The 10,141-nt window shown below is 43.2% G+C and overlaps 2 protein-coding genes and 4 non-coding genes across 8 annotated transcripts in view; 1 reads left to right on the top strand and 5 right to left on the bottom strand.

Moving 5' to 3' along the window:
• Positions 1-843: 843 nt before the first annotated feature.
• On the bottom strand, positions 844-7,073 carry RPL4 (ribosomal protein L4). The gene is made up of 10 exons (XM_063638945.1): positions 6,606-7,073; positions 4,892-5,063; positions 4,592-4,698; positions 4,146-4,284; positions 3,316-3,440; positions 2,903-3,032; positions 2,476-2,632; positions 1,819-1,902; positions 1,582-1,702; positions 844-1,176 (listed from the first exon to the last, which is right to left on the bottom strand). Exons 1-10 carry the CDS (start codon positions 6,606-6,608, stop codon positions 931-933), a joined length of 1,284 nt encoding a protein of 427 aa, XP_063495015.1. The 5' UTR covers positions 6,609-7,073; the 3' UTR covers positions 844-930.
• On the bottom strand, positions 2,778-2,846 carry LOC129483658 (small nucleolar RNA SNORD18). The gene has a single exon (XR_008658164.2). It is a non-coding gene; the product is annotated as a small nucleolar RNA SNORD18 (small nucleolar RNA).
• Positions 3,548-3,619, bottom strand: LOC129483657 (small nucleolar RNA SNORD18). Its single transcript, XR_008658163.1, has one exon. It is a non-coding gene; the product is annotated as a small nucleolar RNA SNORD18 (small nucleolar RNA).
• LOC129483754 (small nucleolar RNA SNORD16) lies at positions 4,346-4,444 on the bottom strand. Its single transcript, XR_008658251.1, has one exon. It is a non-coding gene; the product is annotated as a small nucleolar RNA SNORD16 (small nucleolar RNA).
• Positions 4,777-4,848, bottom strand: LOC129483659 (small nucleolar RNA SNORD18). The gene has a single exon (XR_008658165.2). It is a non-coding gene; the product is annotated as a small nucleolar RNA SNORD18 (small nucleolar RNA).
• Positions 6,717-10,141, top strand: part of ZWILCH (zwilch kinetochore protein) — a 45,807-nt gene continuing 42,382 nt past the window's right edge. The window contains exon 1 of one of the 3 annotated variants that reach the window (XM_055278069.2): positions 6,717-7,205. In XM_055278069.2, coding sequence (XP_055134044.1) covers positions 7,153-7,205 — 53 coding nt within the window. In that variant the 5' untranslated portion in view covers positions 6,717-7,152. The remainder of the gene's footprint in view (positions 7,206-10,141) is intronic. The other 2 variants (XM_055278071.2, XM_063638917.1) reach the window with 2 other exon arrangements.

Here is a 10,141-nt window from a genome sequence, read left to right as displayed (position 1 = left end):
GTAAAAAAAAAAAGCCCCTTTTATCTGGAAGCATTTCATGGGTATTTCTTTTGGACACACTTGGCTAACATAATCACCAAGACACACACGCAGTCCTGAAAAATGCTTCCGGCACTTTTGACAGTCTTGCTCTGATACCCACCCAGGCTGGAGGGCAATGGCACAATCTTGGCTCATTGCAACCTCCACCTCCCAGGTTCAAGTGATTCTCCTGCCTCAGCCTCCAAGTAGCTGGGGTTACAGACATGCACCACGACCAGATATTTTTTGTATTTTCAGTAGAGACAGGATTTCATCATGTTGGCCAGGCTGGTCTTGAACTCATTGGCTCAAGTGCTCTGCCCATCTTAGGGTCCCAAAGTGTTGGGATTACAGGTGTGGGCCAGTGTGGCCTTCTGGCACTTTTTCAAACCATGGGTGAAAATATTCAACTCTATTGCCCTAGCTGGTTAAAAAGAACACTTCTCAAGAGGTAATTTTACTGCAGTACCAAAAAAATTGTGTTCTCCAATTGTGCCCTCTTGTGGTTAAAGTTAAATCTTTACAGAATTTAACCTATTTTCCATCTGGTGGTGAGCTAAACTTGAACAGCCTCTGCATTTCCGACCAAGTCCTGTTACACCTATTTTTCAAGCCACATTATTTAGAAAACCTGAATTTTTTTTTTTATCATTCCCCTTCCACTGAACTCCATGGACTTAGTATAAATCCATGCCCCATTTTATATAGTGTACCCCATTTTATACCACACTATATAAAATGTAACAGTCTAAATTATGGCCAACAAAATGTCACTTTAAAAAAATTCTAAACAAGCTTTACAGAACACACCAACAAGTCATGTTTCTCACTGCCTGTATAATCAGGTCTTTATTCAAAAGAAGCTGTCCAAAATGATTTGACCTTTATGGAATAATCAAATTTAAGAGTTTATGCAGCAGGCTTCTTTTCCTCTGTAGTAGGTTTCTTTTCTGCAGGCTTCTTTTCAGGGGCTGGTTTCTTGGTAGCTGCTGCCTTTTTTCCCACCAGAGGCTTCTTCTGCTTCTTAACACCAACAGCAGCCTTCTTTCCTTTCTTACCTACCACAGGCTTCTTGCCTGCAACTGCCGCCTTCTCATCTGATTTGGCTTCTAGTGCTGCTGCAGCAGCAGCTGCCTTATCCACCCGGAGCTTGTGCTGCAACAAATTAGACAGAAAACAGTAAGAATCAAATCCTTCTAAAGAACTTAATGTATCAGGAAGAAGGAAAAAAAAAAAAAAAAAACCAGCCAGGCATGGTGGCTCACGCCTGTAATCCCAGCACTTTGGGAGGCTGAGGCAGGTGAATCACCTGAGGTCAGGAGTTTGAGACCAGCCTGACCAATATGGTGAAACCCTGTCTCTACTGAAAATACAAAAAGTAGCCAGACACGGTGGCGTGCGCCTGTAGTGCTAGCTACTTGGGAGGCTGAGACAGAAGAACTGCTTGAACCTGGTAGGTGGAGGTTGCAGTGAGATGAGATCACACCATTGCACTCCAGCCTGGGTGACAGAGCGAGATTCCGTCTCAAAAACAAACAAACAAACAAAAACCCCACTCACATTCCTGGCCTGGCGAAGAATGGTGTTCCGGCGCATGGTCTTTGCATATGGGTTTAGCTTCAACATGATTCTCAAGTTTTTCAGTGGGTTCTTCTTTAGGACTCTGCGATGAATCTTCTTGCTATAAAAAGGCAGATACTGTATCAACACTTTACTTAACATTATACACATACAAATTTTTGAAACAACCAATAGTACAGGGTTGGGGCAAGAATTACACTCTAAGTATCACTTTACCGTGGTGCTCGAAGGGCCCTTTGGATCTCTGGGCTTTTCAAGATTCTGCTAAGATCTGTATTAATCATCTTGTGCATGGGAAGACTGAAAGGGAAAAGATTGACATGTACATGTAAAAGTAATCATCCAAAGAACAAGCTCAACTGAAGCTTTATTTTTAACCACTATGCTCTCCAAAATATCTACTACACTATCATTTCTCATAAACATGGACCAGGCCGGGTGCGGTGGCTGACCCCTATAATCCCAGCACTTGGGGAGGCCGAGGCGGGTGGATCACCTGAGGTCAGGAGTTCCAGACCAGTCTGGCCAACATGGTGAAACCCTAACTCTATAATTAGCCGGGTGTGGTGGCACACGCCTGTAGTCCCAGGTACTCGGGAGGCTGAGACAGGAGAACTGCTTGAACCCGGGAGGTGGAGGCTGCAGTAAGCCAAGATCACACCACTACACTCCAGCGTGGGTGAGACAGAACTCTGTCTCAAAAACAAAACAAAGAAAAACCAAAAATATAGACCAGGTGAGTCCCATTTTGGCATACTGTTGCTGCACGTAAGGGAAAATGGGAAAAAAATTATTTAGAAAACATGTAAGCCAATTCTGAATGTTAATATCCATGATATAAACATCTGGGCTTAGTATATGAAAGATACTTACTTGTAGTTACTCTTGAGGGAAGCGGCTTTACGCCAAGTGCCATACAATTCATCTAACTTCCGGAAAGCACTTTCAGTCCAAATGCAGAAACGTCCCACATGCCCACCAGGAGCGAGCTTCAAAATGTTCAGCTTGCTTACGTTAAGCAGAGTAATTCCTTTTTAAAGGAAAAGAAAAATTAGGGAGACTGTATTTCAACAAAAGAAACACAAATCATCTTTATGGCTTAAGAGCTATAAAAGGTACCTGAGAACTTGTTAATTATGAAGTTTCAACCATCAATGGTGCAACTCTTTCAGCCATAAATCAGAACTTCCACAAAATCATGTGTTTCAGAAACATGGACCATAAGTGGAATCTCATCATAACAAAAGCTGAGTAGACTTGCAGAGTATACCAAGTCAATATATGTAAGCAGTTTAATTACCAGGGATGTTTCTGAAGGCCTTGATGATACCATTATCCTCATTATAGATGATGCACGGGCCCCTGCGCTGGATACGGCGACGGTTTCTCATTTTGCCTTTGCCAGCTCTCATTCGCTGAGAGGCATAGACCTACAAAGTGAGCAGTTTTAGTATTGTGATTAAGATACAATCTCTGCAATAGATCTTCAGAGTTTTAATTCCATTTTACAGATGATTAAACTTGGCACAATAACTTGCCAAGGTTACACAGAGCCATAAACAGCAGTTAGGATTCAAACCCAAGTAATTGGGCTCTGAGGTTCTTGTTCTCTCACATATTAAGGCTTGGCTATACTGCCCTTATCTTCTGAAATTCAAACTGACAAACTGTGAACAAGGAGTACCAAACTGTAAATGTGCTCATTAAACAGACCTTTTTGATATCATTCCAGGCTTTAAGTTTCTTAAGGAGCAAAACAGCTTCCTTGGTCTTCTTGTAGCCTTCAACTTTATCTTCGACTACCAAAGGAAGTTCAGGAACTTCCTCAATACGATGACCTAACAAAAACCAATTTGACACTTACTTGGTTATCCTGAACCTTTTGGGAAAAAAAAAAATCAAACGTTTTATACAACCAATAAAAGCAAAATGGTATTCAGGTTGCCAAGTCAGAATTTCCACAAATATCATGTGTTTCAGAAACACGGACCAATTAAGTGGAATCTCATCATTTTGACAGTTAAATAAAAATGCAGTGGGGAACACAACAGGCAAGTTTAAGGAGGAAGTTTTCTAAGGATATACTAAACCACTACTTGAATAGTTAGTTCCCCAGTTACGCTAGTATTCGCTGATGATTGATTTGTCAGATTTAACTAGTCAGACCTGATATTTAGTAAAGGATTAAAATTTAATCAGACACTTCAGGATGAAAAGATGTGCAATTTTAACAAAGGTTCACATGAAAGAAAAGTGGGGCATTTTGTATCACTAATACAAAATATTTTTGATTAAAAAATTTTTAAACTGATATGTAACATGTATTTCTGGAGTACATTTGGTAACTGAATGCACTCATTTGTCAATATCAAATCAGTGTAACTGGAATATCCATGAACTAAAATATTTTATGCTAAAAACATTCAAATTATTCTCTTCTAGCCATCTTGAAATGGGTTACTGTGAATAAAAATCACCCTAATGATTAAACATAGGTGTCTTATTTCTTCTATCAAACTCTTATGATACAAAGTATTACAAACCTTTAGACATGACCAGTGCTGGTAGGGCTGAGGCAGCCAGGGCAGAACAGATGGCGTATCGTTTTTGGGTTGTGTTCACTCTACGATGCCAACGGCGCCAGGTTTTGGTTGGTGCAAACATTCGGCCTCCACGACACATCTATTTTCCCAGTCAAGAATCACATTTCTCAAATTTTAGTAATTAAAACCAGGTTATTTCTTGCTCAGTAAGAATTTTCGTCAACCTTCTGTCCCAGCTTACTGACAGCAGGCAACTGTCGCTTAGAACAGAGTAAGACGCAAATTACGACATCATTGCAAGCAAAATAACTCCATATAAATGAAGTCCCTTCTCTTCAAGACAAAAAAAGGTAGTATTTTTACACCGTATTATCATCAATAAACCAAACCCAGGCTGTTAAATTCCATCAGAGCTGACCAGTCTTAGGTAGTGAAACAAAGGATACGTTTCCAAAAGCACCCTGGCCAGAGCGGTGAGTCCCACCACCTCGAACTCTGGGAATTCGAGCCACAGCTCTGCCAGTACCCCAAGACTCAGCACTGGTCTGATGACCTGAAATTGAGAAGGGATAAAAATTGTAGCTGCTTCATCATACATACCAACCCATGACTATTATGCATGGTAGCAAACAGCATCAGAATATCCGAGAAAATCATGTGGTTCAGAAACACGGACCAATGAAGTGGAATTTCATCACTACTGTAAAGCAGTCCCTAAAATATCTGCAGAAGGTATAAATCCATACCTGCTAATTCACTGACAGCGTAGGGCTGTCTGTTGTTTTTGCGCAAGTTGGTGTGAACAAAGTTCACAATGTCTGGTCGAATAGGAGCCTTGAATACAGCAGGCAAAGTGACATTTTTACCAGATGACTCCCCCTTTTCGGAGTACACCGATATCAGTGGGCGAGCACACGCCTAAAGAAAAGGGAAAGGATTATTTTTATTGACAAGTAATATTGGAAGCAAACTCTTCTCATAGGCCAACAATACCATTAAATACTCAATTGTAGAAGAGATTGGTATAGTGGGGCAAACAACGCTTAAACCAAAATAGCAGTAAATGACTAGAACCCTTAGAATCTCAAGCTCAACTGCACAATTTTATTTTCAAAGATAATTGTTTATCATAAAACTTTTTTTTTTTTTTTTGAGACGGAGTCTCGCTCTGTCACCCAGGCTAGAGTGCAGTGGCGCGATCTCCGCTCACTGCAAGCTCCGCCTCCCGGGTGCACGCCATTCTCCTGCCTCAGCCTCCCGAGTAGCTGGGACTACAGGCGCCCGCCACCGCGCCCGGCTAATTTTTTGTACTTTTAGTAGAGACGGGGTTTCACCGTGTTAGCCAGGATGGTCTCGATCTCCTGACCTCGTGATCCGCCCGCCTCGGCCTCCCGAAGTGCTGGGATTACAAGCGTGAGCCACCGCGCCCGGCCTATCATAAAACTTTCAAAGCAAGCCTTATAAAGCACAATAGCTCAATCAAAACCATATTGTAAGGTTTGGAGATGCTGTTTAATGCCAATTAATCAGCAAATCCTGTCTACCCGGGCTCTACTCATCCCAACTCCCATCCCTGTCCCACTCACCCTCTACTAAACACGTTTCCAAAGCTCACCAGTAGAAAGACTGGTGATACTACTTTTTGTTTAAACCTCCAAGTCTTCCCATCTGTGAGTAAAATCAAAATCCTGAGGCTGACCTACACAATCTTCTCTACTTCTGATCTCAACTCCCATACTCTCCTCCAGATATTTTTCGGTCTCAGGACCACCCCGCACTTGCCTCAGACGTTCCCTGTTCACTCTAAAGCTCCTCTTTGCCAACTTTCTCACATCCTTCAGGCCACTTTAAGCTTTCTCTGGTAACTGTTTAAGGCCAAACCACTCCTATTCCCTACGTTCTCATCTCTCAGTACCATGGAATATTACTATGTATTTAGTCCAACTCAACTACGATCCCAGTGAGGACAGTGTCTGTTTTGTTCGCTTAACTCCCCCGGCACATAGTATATACGAACACTATTTGTGGAAAAGCAGTACACATATAACACTGGTCTTATTACGAGCTGGCTAAGGATTCAAAGATTTTAATGACACCGAACAGAACAATTTTAAGGGTATAGAACCAGAAAGCTTTTAATAGAGATGATTCCTAAGCTAGGCAGAGACGAGCATCCAGAAAGAGGCTAAATAAGCAAGTATTCTAAGAAAAGGTCCCACTGCTCCTGAGAACGACCCAGTGCTTTCCACTACTGCTTCCCGGTGCGTTCTGCGCTGGGAATCCCACGTTGCCTCTAAGATGGCTGCCGTATCGCCGCACACCCCAGTTCCACACCATGCCTTTGGTCCTCATCTCCTTCTCCTCGCTGTATCTCCTACAGATTCTATGCTCCGAACCCCAAATCCTTCCTTACTGGCCCCGAGCTACGGGGTAAGGCCAGCCAAAAGGATTTCCACTCACCATGGCGGAGAGATGACACAGCCACGCTACTTTCAGCCCGGATGCTGCCACAAGAAAAGGAAGTGCTTCCGCCTTCCGCTGTATATATCACCTTCCCCTTAACCGCCCCACCTTGCCCCGCCTAAGAACCAACACGGATACACAACATATCTTTCTACCACACTACAAAAATACAAACGAAAGTGTTATTTTTTTATTTGTGGGAAATTACGGTATCTATTTTCTTCCAAAGCTAATGATAATTCTTAGAAAATAGGGACTCCTCTTCGCGGAATAATCCACAGGGGCGTGGCCAACTCGCGAGTCGGGGTATCTTCTCCCCAACCACTACGCTTATTTTAATTATTGCAGACGGAAATTGAAGACTATTGACATAGTAAATAGCTCTGGGTGGCTTGAAACGAAAGTTTAACTTTGAGAACAAACGGGACTTACGGGGGCGGGGGGTCAAAATAGTTCCGGCGGGGCGGGGCCATGACCCCTGACGTCGACGGCCGGGCGCGCTGTTCATTTGGCGGTTCCGGTCCCGCTCTCACATTGGGGCGCGATGTGGGAGCGGCTGAACTACGCGGCAGAGGAGTTTTATTCTCGTCTCCTTCAGTGAGTCTAGTCTCTTCTTTTGGCTACGGTCCTGGGACAGCACTTCTTTCCCTGGGTATCTAGATCCTCGCCCTAAGCCTCTTGCCACTCTTTGGGGATCAGCGCTTTGCCAGCTTTCCTGGGGTCCAGGAGTTGGGGAGAGGCCGGCTCTCAGCTGCGGTGTGGGGTTGAGCGTGTGGGAGTTTGCTTGTCTCAGGAGAAAACGTGTACGTCATCAAACGAGATGCAAGGTGGCAAGTGTTCCAAGAGGCGATTTATTCTTTATGCTGGTGGACACACTTGCCATAAGTAGAGGCACCACCCGGGATACGGAAAACTAGGTGTTGGCATCCTTCCCCTGTTTAAAGCCTTGTTGACTCCTCAGAGTGAAATGTGGTGTTAGTCTGTTAATCTCTGTTATTCGAGGTAGTTGCCACATGAGCTACAATTGTAATGATAGCAGATTGGTGTGTTGCGTTTTGAAACCATCTTTATTTTCGCTGTGCTCCAAGACTTCATTTTATTTTTATGGTGAAGTACTACTACCAAGGGGATTCCATCAAGTTCTGCATCCTATGTAAAAATCTAATCCATAGTTCTCAAATTTAGCATGCATCAGAATCACCAGAGGATTGTCAAAAGACAGATTGCTGGGCCCCACTTCCAGGGTTTCTGATTTAGTAGGTCTGAGATGGGGCCAATTAATTTGCCCTCCTGATAAATGCTAGGTGTAACAGATATGGCTGGCTGGCCATCACACTTTGAGAACCACTGCGTAATCTAGCCCATGATTTCCTAAATGTTATAATTTTTCATTGTTTGTCTTCGTTGCTTTTTTTCCTGCTTACAAAGGTAGTCACGCCTGTAAACGTTTTGAATAGGAAGAGCACTAGCTTTTAAAAAAAACTGGCATGTCTTGGACATCTTTCATTGTGACTCCTTATAGATCTATCTCATTGTTTTTAACTGCTATATAGTATTTCATTCTATGGCTGTTTCATCTTTATTTAAGATAAGGCCGGCGCGATGGTTCACGCCTGTAATCCCAGCACTTCGGGAGGCCGAGGCCGGCGGATCACTTGAGGTCAGGAGTTCTAGACCAGCCTGGCCAACATGGCGAGACCCCGTCTCTACTAAAAATATAAAAATTAGCCTGGCATGGTGGCGGGCACCTGTAATCCCAGCTACTTGGGAGAATTGCTTGAACTCGGGAGGCAGAGGTTGCAGTGAGCCGAGCTCATGCCACTGCACTCCAGCCTGGGCAACAGAGCAAGACTCTGTCTCAAAAAAAAAAAAACAAAAACATAAAAATGTCCTATTAACTAGGCATGGTGGTGCATACCTGTAATCCTAGCTACTCTGGAGGCTGAGGTGGTAGGACTGCTTGAGCCCAGGAGTTGGAGGCCAGCCTGGGCAGAGTAGTGAGAACCCGTCTCTAAATAAATAAATAAGTCCTCTATTGATACAACTTTATTTAGACCCTTTTTTTTTTTTTTGAAATGGAGTCTCGCTGTGTTGCCAGGCTGGAGTGCAGTGGCGCAATTTTGGCTCACTGCAACCTCTGCCTCCCGGGCTCAAGCGATTCTCCTGCCTCAGCCTCCCGAGTAGCTGGGACTACAGGCGCTTGCCACCACGCCTAGCTGATTTTTGTATTTTTAGTAGAGAAGAGGTTTCACCATGTTGGCCAGGATGGTCTTGATCTCTTAACCTCGTGATCCGCCCACTTTGGCCTCCTAAAGTGCTGGGATTACAGGCGTGAGCCATCATGCCCGGCCTATGTAAACCCTTTATACTTCACATAGAAAGTATAACACTGTTTCCCCTCCCCCCTCACTGGGAATTTTCACACGGGACCTCAGATCAATACCTGCAAAGCTGAATTAATCTTTTCCTCCAACTGGACATTCTACTTCTGAATTCTGTCTCTGAAGAGTTCTAATTCCAAAACCCCCACCCCTGCCTTATCTAGTCGATCCTCTTATTCTCCCTCCATCCATGCTGTTTTCATTCAGGCCATTATCAGTTCTCTGAAGTGCTACAGGTTATTCACAGCTATTTTCCTGGACTCCAAGTTATTACTCTCCACATTACTGTCAGATCTTTCCCATTTAAAGTCATCTAGTGAGTTCCTCTTGGCTTTCAGGATAAAGTTTAAGGCCTATAGCTAAATTTCTACCATAGCTTCCTATACTTGCCTCTCTCTGAGCACTTATCACGATGGAACTGTGGTTTACTTCTAGGAATCCAGTCAGGACTATGAACCAGGGACTATGCTTTTGTTTGATATTCTCAGCATCTAGCAGGAGTGACTGGCCTCTATTAAACATTCTTGAGACATTATTGCAAGACTGATTAAGTACACGGTGAAACCCCATCTCTACTAAAAATACAAAAATGAAATTAGCCTGGCATGGTGGCAGGCTTCTGTAGTCCTACAGCCTAGTCTGGAGGCTGAGGCGGGAGAATGGCGTGAACCTGGGAGGCAGAGCTTGCAGTGAGCGGAGATCGCGCCCCTGCTCTCCAACTCCAGCCTAGGCGACAGAGCGAGACCGCATCTCAAAAAAAAAAAAAAAAAAAAAACAAAAGACTGATTAAATAACATCCCTGAGTTATACATAAGACATAAACATCTGTAAGAATAAATCACAATGTTTCACAATATGGCAAAAGTGAATTAGTCATAGGCCTAGCTCTTCTGTTTCTATTTCGGGAAGTCATATAGTATTAGATCAAATATAGATATAAATGGTTTCTTGAAACAGTTCTGTTGGGTTCCTTCAATGACTAAAGATTTCTTTTCAGTGTAGATCAGGCTGGTGTGCATTTTGGTATGTTAATGGATTACAGTTCAAGTGCTTTAGATTCACTATTTTAAAACTTTCTTGAATTAAATGATATCCTAGAGTTTCATGCTTACATTTTGAAAAGGAAATGGTCAACATAATCAAATTTACTAA

This window comes from Symphalangus syndactylus, chromosome 5, assembly GCF_028878055.3.
Source record: "Symphalangus syndactylus isolate Jambi chromosome 5, NHGRI_mSymSyn1-v2.1_pri, whole genome shotgun sequence".
Taxonomy (NCBI): Eukaryota; Metazoa; Chordata; class Mammalia; order Primates; family Hylobatidae; genus Symphalangus; species Symphalangus syndactylus.
Note: the sequence above shows the minus strand (reverse complement) of the source record. Positions and strands in the feature narration are given on the sequence as shown.

What these genes read in the sequence shown, in the direction of transcription:
- RPL4 (XM_063638945.1), bottom strand. An exon ending in AGCACTGGTCATGTCTAAAG is followed by an intron (nt 3,441 to 4,145) that starts GTTTGTAATACT and finishes GGTTTTTGTTAG; the next exon opens with GTCATCGTATTGAGGAAGTT. An exon ending in AGGGCCCTTCGAGCACCACG is followed by an intron (nt 1,703 to 1,818) that starts GTAAAGTGATAC and finishes GCCTTTTTATAG; the next exon opens with CAAGAAGATTCATCGCAGAG.